This window comes from Condylura cristata, unplaced genomic scaffold (assembly GCF_000260355.1).
Source record: "Condylura cristata isolate star-nosed mole 26May11 unplaced genomic scaffold, ConCri1.0 scaffold00025, whole genome shotgun sequence".
Taxonomy (NCBI): domain Eukaryota; kingdom Metazoa; phylum Chordata; class Mammalia; order Eulipotyphla; family Talpidae; genus Condylura; species Condylura cristata.
Window position 1 is genome coordinate 2518689 of NW_004567126.1, and position 13034 is coordinate 2531722.

The 13034-nt window shown below is 36.3% G+C and overlaps 1 protein-coding gene across 2 annotated transcripts; it reads right to left on the reverse strand.

Annotated features, from left to right (window-relative positions):
- Positions 1 to 592: 592 nt before the first annotated feature.
- MMP13 (matrix metallopeptidase 13) lies at positions 593 to 9910 on the reverse strand. 2 transcript variants are annotated; one of them, XM_004689053.1, is made up of 10 exons: positions 9772 to 9910; positions 9443 to 9684; positions 8622 to 8770; positions 8311 to 8436; positions 6288 to 6449; positions 4934 to 5051; positions 3832 to 3969; positions 2735 to 2890; positions 1458 to 1561; positions 593 to 855 (listed from the first exon to the last, which is right to left on the reverse strand). In XM_004689053.1, exons 1-10 carry the CDS (start codon positions 9886 to 9888, stop codon positions 755 to 757), a joined length of 1413 nt encoding a protein of 470 aa, XP_004689110.1. In that variant the 5' UTR covers positions 9889 to 9910; the 3' UTR covers positions 593 to 754. The 2 variants fall into 2 exon arrangements, with proteins under 2 accessions (XP_004689110.1, XP_004689111.1); XM_004689054.1 differs by having other exon boundaries at positions 755 to 855; positions 2735 to 2894; positions 3836 to 3969; positions 9772 to 9888.
- Between the last annotated feature and the right edge of the window lie 3124 nt (positions 9911 to 13034).

Sequence of the window (13034 nt, forward strand, 5' to 3'; positions counted from 1 at the left end):
TGACATTTTTCAGTGACTTGAAATTTTTCATACAAAGACATCTCTATTGTCTAAACATGCAAAGGAGAATTGTCTTCTTTGAGATATTGAATCTATCAAATGTGAAAATGACACAGACTCAAAAGGTCATGTCCATTCTCAGATCCATCCTTCTACTATCTTTACTGACATTGACAATTCTTTAATTTCTCTTTGCAAAGGGACAGGGGCATGCCCATATTTTCAGTGCAAAACCCAAATTGTTTATTTGGAAAGTTGCCTGCCATCTCTTCATTATAGACATTTCCCTTGGTGTATCTCTGTTCAAGTCTGGTTATCATATAGCCCTCCCCCCCATTCCACTTTCATACTATTTTACAGTATTTAGTAAAACTTCATTAATTATATAAATGTGAATTACTTTTTGCAAAGTAATTTTCAAAGTCTTTGCAAAGTTTCTTTATAAATACACTAAAAAATTATACTAACTCTCCTCGACAGACCCCATGTCTCATTTTTTTGATATGGGAAATATTGTCAGTTTCTGTTTCTTCTTGACACACAGGAATTGGGTGATCTTAGAGAACCTGAACTTCACTACTTTTGCAGTCCTTGTGGTTCCAGCCACATGTTACTGTGTAGATAGTACTTTTTCAAAGATAACTTACTGAGGCTTGTTCACAGAACTAAGCTTTCCCTGTACCCCCTACCCCCCATGCTTCTGGAAGTATCCCCAATGCTCTCCAAGATTTAAATAATATTGTTTAAAGAACACTTAACACCACAATAGGGAATTTGTAGGCATGACTCGAACAATGCGGCTGCTCCAGATGCTGTATTCAAACTGTATTGGCCCATTGAAAAAATAAATATAGCCTGTAAGAAAGAAGACCAAAAAAAGTAGTTCAGTGTTTGAAAATACTAGTGTTCTACTTCAGCTAACATTAAAAGCTCATACAGTTATATCCCATTGTTTTTCTTATATTTTAAATTGGGAAAACAAGTATAAATTTTCCCAGCTCTCTAACATTATTACTTTGAATTAGTTGTTGTCCTGATGAGTTCCAGTTTTAATACTTGATTTATTGTTATTAGTTATCATTGTAAGCTAGGAATAATACCTCTTTTCATAATCAAAACAAAAAAGCCTCATGCTAATGTTCTCTATCCCCCCACTCCACATCTGATTTGTGATGTGGCAAATATCTTTGCATTTTGTCATCTTTAAACATAAGTTAAACTAGTGCTTAAGGGTTGGCACTTATATTCATAAAATTAGCAGTCTTTATATAAAATAGTAATTTATTCTAAGCATATTTTTATTTGCTATCTATGCAAAGTGTTCATCTGGAAAAGACTACTTTCTTAACTGTACATTTATTAATGTATCTAAGTCCTGTTTGAAAGTACATTTTAGGCAAATTGATTCTGGGGGGCTGCAGAAGCCTTTGTACTGTGAGTGCAGTGAATCTAGTTACCATTTTTCTCGTAGACAGCATCTACTTTATCGCCAATCCCTGGGAAGTCATCTTCTATTAGTCTGGGGTAGTCTTTATCCATGAGATGCTTAGTTTCATCATAGCTATTTAATTAAAAAGAAGAAGAAACTCTTCACTAAGTTGTCTTTCTTAGAAATAGTACAATGTATATCATGGCACCTTTCAAAATTGACAAGAATTTAAAATTTTTCAGTTCATTTAAACTGATAGTTTGCAATAAGAAATTATAATACGGAAAGTAGGGTGGATACTGGGTGAGCATTCTTTGACTTTGTCTGAAAGCCATCTTTGGAAAGACAGTTACACCCTTCTTTCCATTTCACATTTTGTGGTCTGTTATGAAAGTATGTTACTAGAATGTTCTTTGAGTGGAGTCAGTATATGATTATGGGTTGATTCCTTATTAATGTGAGATAACTCAATCAGTGCAGTAGTACATACAAAAATATTTTAAGTTTAACTGCTGTCCCAGAAAGTCTTAGAGGCATGTGGTGCTACTAAAGCCAGGAAAGGGACTTCCCTTCCCTTCCCTCCACAACCACACAGTCTATATTTCTTCCCCTCTAAACACACAGGCACCAACCAGAAACCTTTTGAAATTAGCCCAGAAGAGCAGCCTCCCATCATATATTACTTCTACGGTTACTGATGAGACTTATCTAGCCCTGAGATATGTTCCAGTAGGTAAAAGGTAAGAACAACTGAGCCCATGAAAAGCTAAGATGGGTGTGTATCACTGTGACAATGGGCAATAGAGGCATGCAGCATCATGAGTGAACATAACAGCCTAGATAATCTCTAAATGCGGTGATCAACAAACACTTTTTATGGGTGAAATGGTATTTCAAATTAACTTTAAACAATGAGTAGAACTTCGAGGATGGATTTGCGGAAAGACTTCCCAGCAAAGACATCTGCATGGGGAAAGGTCATAGGGAGATAAAAGCATGGTACATTGTGATATGGTTAGCAACCTGTTTTCATGGAACACTGGAGTTCATGCAGCTGGTGCAGGCTGTGGCTGTCAGTTTTAGAGAGTTGTGGATGTTATCATGAGAAAGAAGTAAAAACGTAAAGAAAATACATATATTCGTGTGTGCATGTATCTGTGTAGGTAGAGTAAATATACCATTTACTTTTCAAGTGTTGGTACCTATATTTTCACCCCTAAATATAGACATGAATCTGGGCTCTTATGTCCAAGATTCACATTGCCTCTGACACAGAAGAAGGGTCAGTAAACATGGCCACCATACCTCCAGACCTGGTTTCCTGAGAAGAAGAGAGTCTTCCCTCTATCCTCAAAATGAACAGCTGCACTTATTTTTTTGACTTCTTTAGGAAATCCCAGTTCAGATATTTTTTGCGGGTAACCTTCGACAATGTCATAGCCATTAAGAGCCCAAAATTTTCTCCCTAGAATAAGTGAAAGAATGGTTTGTTTATCTAAAAGACTCTCTAAGAACTCATATATATAGATTTTTTATCAAAGATTCATTTATCAAGACTCATTAATTTAACCAAAAAATATACTTATAAATTAATGTGGTGACCACGTTTATGAAACATAGAAATAATTAGCATTCATCAGACAAAAATAGGGTTTGAGGTCCAAATTTGCTAATTATGAGTATAGCCAAACAAATGTCATAATTCAGTTAGCTATTTATTACCTCTGAATGTTTATTTTGAAGCTATGTGAAAAAAAATTAAGATCTCTACATGAACAAGTTGTACAGTAAGAATAGTAAATTAGATTGATAAAATTTTAACTTTATACCAGGTAAAGAGTTACTTCTTCCTCTAAAAAGTCAGTACAGCACTACTAATAACAGTGAAACAATAAAAATGTCTTTAGAATGTTTATAGCCATTATGAATTATTATCACAAAGGTGAAGTAGCAATTAGAAAAAGTTGCCATTATTTTCTGTTAATTGAACAAGTAGAATATTAAAAGCATATACACTGAATAAAATTCTTTACAATATGTATTACATCTGATAAAAGACTAGAGGAAAGTAAGAAAATGAAATGAATTTAGATGGGGGCATTATAAACATTTTTTTTCAATTTTTAAAATATACATTGTTACAATGTTTGCTCAGTAAATAGTTTTAAAGAGGAATAAGAAAAAACTGGCATGACTGTTAGGAAACAGAATGAAAGTAAGTATAATGTTGACTGTTGACTTGTAAAATTTTGGAACACTTTAGAATGGTTTCAGGTGTTTTCTGGTTTCCATTTTGTACTACTTGGTCCTGTATTTGTGCATGTTTTCCATAGTGATACTTTTACTACATTTGTGGTAGTGTCATGTCCCTCATCACCTGCCCTGGACATGCAGTGGAAGACCTACCTCTGAAGATGAAGATGAGGTCTTGGGAAGGGTGTTCATAGGCTGCGTCTATGTGGTTAGGAAGTTCTGGCCAAAACGACTTTGTCAAAAACAGCTCTGCATCGACCTGCTGAGGATGCAGGCGCCAGAAGAATCTAGCATGAAAACAGAAGCGCAGAGATTGCTTTCATATTTTTTTATGTCATATTTTAAGTGCAGTATTTCTATCCCACTGGTCACCTCTTACTCTATCAATACAGAGAAATTAGACGCTCTCCTGTGATGGCGAAGGCGTTCCCTTCCCCTCTGTGCCAGTTCAGCTGTCACTGCCCTAACTGTACTGTCAAGTATTGAAGTTCTAACCTCACACAGCCTTTGTAAGTGCTTTGTGAGTTGGGATCATGCTTTGTTCAACTTTGCATATCCTGCAAATGGCCAGCAAATGTGCCAGACACTGTGTTGGGCTCTGGAGGGAAAGAGAAGTTTGACAAAGTATTTCTTCCAAGATCACATGACCTAGGGAAACTAATACATGAGAAAATATCTGAACTATGCAATTAGAGTTATAATTGAGGAAATAAGAATGTTACAGGATCACAGATGAGGGAGCAATTTAATTGATGAATAAAAAGCATATTGGAACAAGATGAAATTTTTAAATTATTACATTTTTTATTACCTACAGATTCAAGTTGTAAGACACTCCTCTCAAATTTCAATATATGTTCACAGAGCCAAAGTCTTTCCATACTAAAAGTAATTCATGCAGACTCACTTAGAGTAACTTCTTACTAGTATGCTAATTGATTTCAATACTTGTGTTTTCATAAATAATTTGGATTTCTATATTTACATGGTTATCTTTATACTACTGATGTATCACTTAAACTAGTGATGTAAAAAGAAGCTGCACAATGCCAAGGTTATCCATGAATAAAAACTATTTATCTATCAGTTATTTAGTTCATTTAAATATGTAAATAAAGTGTCCAAAGTTCTATTAATTGCACTGTTAACTTCTCTTTTCCTTGAGAGTTTGCTCAAGTGTTTTGGCAATTTGTGGATACGGATTCACTAATGTTTGTTATGCAGACTTTGTTAAAGCTATGTCAGGAATACCTGTCTTTAAAAATCATCATTTCTCCTCGGAGACTGGTAATGGCATCAAGGGATAAGGATGGATCACACTTGTCTGGTGTTTTGGGGTGTTTATGGTTGGGGTCTTCATCTCCTGGGCCTACGGTATGAAAAAAAATGGAAAAAGTTACCGTTACTGAGGATGACCTCTGTGAACCTGATGTCGTTAAAGTTGAGTAGGAGGGAGTTTCTCTGGGGAGGACAGTAAGTTGTCACATCTCTGCAGTGGTCCAAATACCCCATCATCCTACTTCCTCTTACTGGAATGACCAAGGTTTTACAGGTGGAACTGCCCCCTCTGTTCTCAACTGTTATTACCCCCTGAGAGTCACAGGAGCTGAACATTTAGGTTTCTCAATTTGGTGATAGAAATGGGGTGGAGGCTGGGCAAAAGACATTGAGAAAAAAATTCCCTGTGCTTCGCAGAACATATATACAAACTGCTCCTGAGAAACACATTCTTATTTACCCACATCTAATGATGTATAATCCCTGTGACTGCCCTAATCTCAGCTCTCTTGTCCATTTTATCAGTTATTGTATTAGCTAATATTGCTTCACCAGATTGTCAGTGACCAGCCAGTGATAACAGTGACCAGCCAGCCCTCAACCACATGTTTATAGCTTTACCACCAGCCCCCATGAGTGCTAATGGGGAACCAAGCACAGTCATGACTCTAAACTGCTTTTTCTTCATCTGGATCACATTTATTCAATCAATTCTCCTGGGCATAATCATTGCAAACTTGCCCATGCTCATGGAACTGCTGTGGTAGATATGAACCAGAAAACGAAGTAATAGATTTGGTGTCATGAGCAAGTTTTCAGAGCTGTGTGCTCTAGAAATGTTTACACTGATAACTGGACTCTGTGGCAGTACTGCTATTTATGGCAGCCAACTTTGATTACAAACTACCACAGAACACTTGAATGTCTCCACAGTGGTAAATTGGAGTGTTTGAAAGAATACCCAGAATTTATAAAAGTAGGTTAAGATCTCACTTTCACCGTCATTTGTTTTACTAATAGTAGTGCTAATAGGGCTTTGTTTCTTTGTCGTTTCAATGGGGAGTGGAATATTTTCCTTTCTTATGACAGAAATGTTTTGAGGTATCATTTGTACCTTAAATATATAAAATACAAATATAAGACGTTACATTCTGCAAAAACTTTAGGGAATAGAATGTTTTGCATCTGAGTAGGTGGTTTGATTTGGAAAGAAAAAAAATGGGCAGGTTTCCCAGGTTTAAAAGTAAAACCAGACATACTTAACTAAAACTTAAAAAAAATAAAGGTCTGTATCTATTCTTCTTTTAAACTGGTAAGTCAGAGTTACCATAGAGTGACTGGATCCCCTGCACATCGTCGTCAGGAAGCGTAAAGTGGCTTTTGCCAGTGTAGGTGTAGATGGGAAACATAAGTGCTCCTGGGTCCTTGGAGTGGTCAAGACCTAAGGAATGGCCGAACTCATGGGCAGCAACCAGAAACAAGTTGTAACCTATAACAAGACAAAAACGAGAAAGCAAGGTCCTCCAGTGACCAGTTAGTGGGAAAAGTGTTATTTTCCTCATCTGTTCGTGATGTCACCATTTCCTTGGCTCTTTTTTTCCTGTGTGTGTGTGTGTGAGTATGCATTGTTCTTATTAATAGTTATATGTTCTCACTTTTCAAAAATTAATATTCAGTTGCTTAATGGAAAATTCTAAAGTATTGATTTAATCCCTATACATAATTTAATGCTCCCTTTGATTGTAACTTCCTGTACAATGAAATGTCAGTAGATTATTCTTACAAAATTAGTAATCAAGCTACTATGAAGATGGTTATAATCCTGTTTTGCTCTTTGTCTTCTGAGGAGTGATGGAAATAAGGTGGGCCCGAGCACCAGCACCAGGGCCCAAAGGGATGGTGACCAAATACGGCAGAAGCACAAGCAGGGGGTCTGGCACTCTCCTCAGGACCTAGTTTCCACCCAATGATTCTTTCCAAAATATCTCTAGAGTTTAGAGAAACGGAAACTCCAGACATCACTGGCCAATTGTCTTCTACTCTACCACAATACTAACATTCTTTCATTTTTTCCATGAAATTTTGAGACTTTTGAAATTAGAAAGAAAAAACATATAAGTCACTAGGAGTTATTGCAATTTATGTTTAGAATACATGAAAGCTTGAGTCAGTGATTTTAATTTGGCCTTAAACAGTATTTGGCACTATAGCCTGTATATGAAGAACATGTATAACCAATTCAGTAAATCATGTGACCATATAGAGCATCAAAATTCATATACAATCACAGTGGCAAGACTTCAATAAAATGATGAGTAGTGGGCACCATTCATGACCTTCAGCTGAAAAATTAATCCCAACTTGTTTGTAGAGATATTTGTTCATTTCATTTAAGTATTTAAAATCCAGAATTGATGCAGGAATATAAAGCTGAGACTTATATAACTCTATCGCAGCAATACTACATGTTATTCTTTTTTCCCTAAAATCTTCTTAGCCTGTGAGATATTTAGAATGCAAATATGTAAGTCCTTGCCTTTCCTTCCTAAGACAGATTGGAGGCATTGGAGTTGAGATATTGTTCAGTCAAAGACCTGTTTTACTTTTCTGAAAAATCCTTTTTAGTGAAGTGAATAATAAAAATCAGCTGTCTGTGAACTACTTCTAATTGTCACAAGTAAAGATCCATTGAGCTCCAAAGTAAAGTCCTACTTGAGACAATCTATTTATTTTGTCTAAATTAATATTACCAGTACTTTTGAGCCTTTAAGGATTCATTCAACACTGATTCATTTTATCGTAGGATCCAACCTCATCTAGCCTGTCTGATGCATGCTGTTTGGGGTAAGACACTACCTGATTTCTCAAAATAGTATTATAAAATTAGTGATATGGACACATTTGAAACAATTCCTATAACAGTGAACAGACATTTGACTGAACTTGTACTATTAATATTTATTCCATGGAGGAAAAACAATTTCAACTTACTTCCAGTTTATCTATGACCATCCAGCTTTAATAATTTTTAGATATATATGTATAATAACCTATATTTCACCATGCCAAAATGTAATCCACAGTAGCAACACCTTGGTTGACAGAAAGACATTTTGGTCCTACTTCAAAGTCAGTATTCCCCTAGTTCCTAACATAAGGATATTTTGCTTGTTTTTAATGTTTTACATTGGTTTGCAGAAATGTCACTTAAAGGAACTAGTAAGTATATTTGCATTTTTGAAAACAATCAAATACCAAATATAGTTCATATCATGCTTCTTAATTTCTTATCATTGGATTTCCTATCAAATCTTATAATTGTGAATTATGTTTTTATGAGAAGTAATTACCTTTGGAACTACTTGTCCAAGTTTCATCATCATCAAAATGGGCGTCTCCTCCAAAATTTGGTCCAGGAGGAAAAGCATGAGCCAGCAGACCAGAGGGCCCATCAAATGGGTAGAAGTCACCATGCTCTACACATAAAAACAAGAGTTAGGGAGCTAGGTATATCCATCCAGCAGAGCCTCCCACAGGCGCTTAGTCAATTCTTGTTGAAATCTATAAAGAAGCAACAGATGACTGAAAGAAGGGATAAAAGAAAGGAGCGAACTAAAAAGCAAAATATAAATATATTTCAGAAATGATTCTGTATTATTACCTTTGGTTCCAAAAGAGATCATGATATCCGCAGTGCCATTGTGAAGTCTGGTAAAATTCAGAGGTGTCACATCAGACCAAACTTTGAAGGCTTTTTTGAAAGCCTTGTCAACCTCAGAGTGGGTTAGGTCGGGGGTATAATTCACAATTCTGTTCAACAGAGAAAGTTTCAAATAAGTTTTTGGAAGGTAAAAGTTATTTTAAAGTAATTTTTTACTGGCTATATTTTGACTTGAGATTCAGTGAATTCCCTAAAATTTCTACTGGAGTTCCATTTTTCAAAGGACTTATTCATTTTGATGCCACACAAGGATAAAGAATGAAGTGTTCTCTCAGACATTTGAGTATCTCTAAATATGTGATAATTTGACATATTAAATTTAAGATATCCAAGTGTTAAATAAGGACTTACATCACATGCTCAAAGTTTAGAATTTTATCACATAGCTAAATAAATGTAGTAGCTCTGCAAAGTTTCTAGAAAGAGTAGAATTCTCTGCCTTTAGCATTGTTATAAAAACAATGCTTGATGAGTTACATTTGCAAATTTAATTGCAAATTTAATTGAATCTAATTTTAATTCTCAAAAGAAATACTTTGAGAATTCTGTGGATGTGAGAATTCTGTGGGTGTTATAAGAATTCTCTTCAATAGTATTACAGTTATTTCTGACCTTGCTTAATGTTTACTTAAATATTTAACATATACCTAAAAAATGAGGTTGTATGTGATCTACCTGTCATCCATACATTCTGCTGAAAATTAGATATTTAATACTTTTTTTTAAAAATTAAGAAATAGTAAAGATAGTTCAAAATTTACCTGTAAGTTAAATTCATTTTGGACCACTTGAGTGTTCGAGGAAAAACATTGTATTCACCCACATCAGGGACTCCGCATCTTGGTTTTTTCATGATGTCTAAGGTGTTATCATCAAGTTGGCCAGTCACTTCCAAGCCAAAAAAAGACTGCATTTCTCGGAGCCTGTCACCCATGGACCTCACTGCTGTCTTCTTCAGGATTCCAGCCGGATTCAGAGGATGGTAATATGACTTCAGATAGCGCTAGAAAAGAGACCAACATGACCACCTTTAAGAGAGAAGGGCATTTAGAACATGCATCGCACTGACTGGCTCGGCAACATGCTGTACCTCAGCAAGCTGGAAGTCTTCCTCAGACAAGTCCTCCTCATCATCGTTGGGAAGGGGCAGGGACCTACAGTGAGTCCAGCTCAAGAGCAGGAAGGCAGCTAGGACACCTGGGTGCATCTTGAATGCTGTGCCTGAAGGCTTCTGTTCTTCCTGCACAAGTCCGCGCACTTTTATAGACCCTACTACTGTGGTGAGTCACCACTATGGCAGCTTTCAACTTGCTAGTCAGTCAAAGGTAAACATGCTTACCAGGCATTTTTTTTTTCTCCCAAAAAGTGTGGTTTGTGGTAGAATTTGAGGGAAATATAAAATAAGGGCAGCTCTTGTTTCAGCAGGGTCTCAAAAACCAACTGGCAAAATAAACAGATTCAGCATATTTACGGATACTGTGGGAAGAAGCAAGGAGCAGTACATTTTTCAGTTTTCTTGACAAAAATGTTTTTCCCCATAGTAGGATAATGACTTTTTCTTTTTTAGATAAGAATATAAAGATGCTATGTTCATAAAGAGAAACCTAACCCAGCTTCCAGAATGTTTATAACCAGGTGAGTTATAAACATTTATAAACTTTATTGTCTCTAGAGCAGCCATAGAGCAACACAAGGTTTCTACCAGATGACCCAGGGAGTGGACAAGAAGCAGGCCTGGAGGTTCAGAGGTATAGTAGAACACATACTCATGATTGCATTCTGTGGTTGGAATTTAAAAACACTGGTGTGATCTCTCGAGCAACATGGAGTCCTGCCTGAGTTCCTTCAGGTTTGGACAGAGGTAGACAATTGTATTTGAGCATGATAGATTGGAATGGGGAACATTCCCAGCAGATATTGAGGGATCACTATGTGCTAGGCTTAAATGGAGTAACCTTGTTTACTCCTTACAAGATTAGATACTGTTGGGAGACTTGTGTTTGCTCCTATATGAGAATGATCTAAGGCACAGAGACATTGACTACTTTTTAAGGTCTTAGAGTTAATGAAGGGTGCTTTGATCATTTGAACACAGGCCCACTTTCCTCAGTATGGTCTCTATCCCAACCATTCTCAGATATTTTCTCAAGAATGGAACTACTGCTTCTCACTCCCCCTGCCTCTGGGAGAGCCCAGAAAGACTAGCACTCCAGCTAAGTATGTGTGGCCAGTTTCAAGTTTCTTAATTTTAACAGTTGAGTTGCTCCAGCAATTCCAGATGGTAGTTCTCCACTCAAAATAGTGGCCTTTCTGGGTCTCCTGTCTATTATTTCCTTAAGAACTTCACATATTTAATACCATGAAGTCAGAGTGTCGTCTTTGGTCCCAGAAGATGTAAGAGAATAGAATAACATGGGCATCTGATCGATTAAATGCTTGAAAATATAAGTATGTCAAAGAAAAGCTCAGGTTCAGCTCATATTGAGGCAAAGAGAAGAAGCATCAATAGGTTTAGTAGGGAAAAGGGATACCAACACACAGAAGATGGCATTTAAATTGCTAGTACCTTAGAGAAAAGGGCTGTGAATAATCAGTTGAAGGAAATTTATTGTGGTTTTATCCAAAATACAGCTAAATAGTTGCCTGTATTAGGGACGTGGACTCAGACAACAATGAAGCAATAATTAGTTCTAAACTTTTTTCACATGCAGCCTTTCTACTTTGAGAGTAAGTGAAAAGGCACTCAAAGCTTATAGCAAATGAGTCCATTGAAAAGCATTTTTACCAACACATTTTCAAAATTTTTAAGTCCCATTAGATAACAAAAGTGAATCACGGAAGAAGTTTAAAAACAAACATTTTATTTGGTTTGAAAGTGGATGGTGTAGAAGGTCAAGTAGGCTAATTATACTGAGAAGTTCTCATTTAGTTGTAGAAATGTTACCACTTTAAAGCAGAATTGAAAAATGAAACCTTTTGTATTAACCCAGTGACTTTGGGCATCAACTATGCAGAATTCCATACTAGTCACTTAGAAGATGGAATGAGGGGTGGGATGTGATGACATCCTTTTGTTAGGATGATTACAATATTAACTCTCCCACAAAGAAACATTAATGAGGAATAAAAATAAATAATGCTTTTTTTCCTACTTCAAACAACTTCAACATTTTGTTAGTTTTCTCATTTACATGAATAGTATGAAAGAAAAGACAGAAAGGCTAAGAGAACGTTCCTCAGAATAGTGAATTTAAGTGGCTACCAGGTTGTGTCATCACATGGAAATGTGTTGTCAAGCTGCTTGTAAACACAAGTCCTTATCTCAGGTTGTTAATTATTAAAATGAAAGGCCCTCTGGTTACCACTAGTGAAATAGTTTGTGATTTCAAATGACACTTTAACACAATGAAGCTGAGACTTTATTTAAAAAAGTCATAATAAGCCTACTGAATCTTGGGAGGAATGTGAAAATCTGTAGAATGTATGAGCAAATATGTTAACTAAACGGGAAGTGTATCTGATACTGATTTAGGCATAAACAAGATGGGACATGTGAAGCACATGTCATCAGTTTCTAAGTTCAAAACCTTGCTGAAGAAAGAACCAAATATGCCCATGAATAACCCCTAAGTAAATCACAGGGGTCCCAGATTAGGAGCAAAAGGAACAGGGTTTGTTATAACAGGGTTGAGGTTATAAATATTCTATAAGTCAAAGAACCTTTCAGATAAAGATTTTTTTAACCTTGACTTGGAGTTGTAAACTATCAGTGACTCTTAGTGGTATCCTTAGTTTTGAACAAGAGGAGTGATTTGATTCTGTGAAGCTTCATGGAAGTGGTGATTTTTTTGTAGATGCTTCTCCATGATCACTTTATCTAGTTTCTGATATCTTTTTTTTCTTTCTTTATTTTTTTTGATCCTTTCCTCTCCTCCATAGCCTCTTGGAATGAGCTACATACTCTTATAAAGTAGTACTATTTTTTTTAAATATACATATTTTAAAGATTTATTTATTTGTGCATACAGAACTGGGGTATAGGCCAGAGGCTCAGGGGTGGCAAGAGGCTTCACCAGAGACAGAGTGGGGAGCAGAACAGGCAGATAGATTAAGTACACTGCTGAGGGGAGCAGCGGGTGGGTCAGGAGAGGTCTGCCCACTCCATGTGGTCACCTCCGGGGCAGGCGGGAATTGAACTCATGTGGAAGTGGCTTTAGCTTCTTAGTGCTCTGCTTTAACCCGCTGAGCCACCAGGGAGGGCCAAAGTAGTACTATTTTTAATAATTTGAGGAACCTCCATATGTGTTTCCTTTAGGATCTAGACTGTTCTACATTCCCACCAACAAGATAGAT

Excerpts from the sequence above, each read along its gene's own strand:
- MMP13 (XM_004689053.1), bottom strand. The coding sequence starts at position 9,888 with ATGCACCCAGGTGTCCTAGCTGCCTTCCTGCTCTTGAGCTGGACTCAC. Across the intron at positions 5,052-6,287 it reads GGGGATCCAGTCACTCTATG|GCCCAGGAGATGAAGACCCC; the intron begins GTAACTCTGACT and ends TTCATACCGTAG. Across the intron at positions 856-1,457 it reads TGCTGTCTACGAGAAAAATG|GCTATATTTATTTTTTCAAT; the intron begins GTAACTAGATTC and ends TCTTTCTTACAG.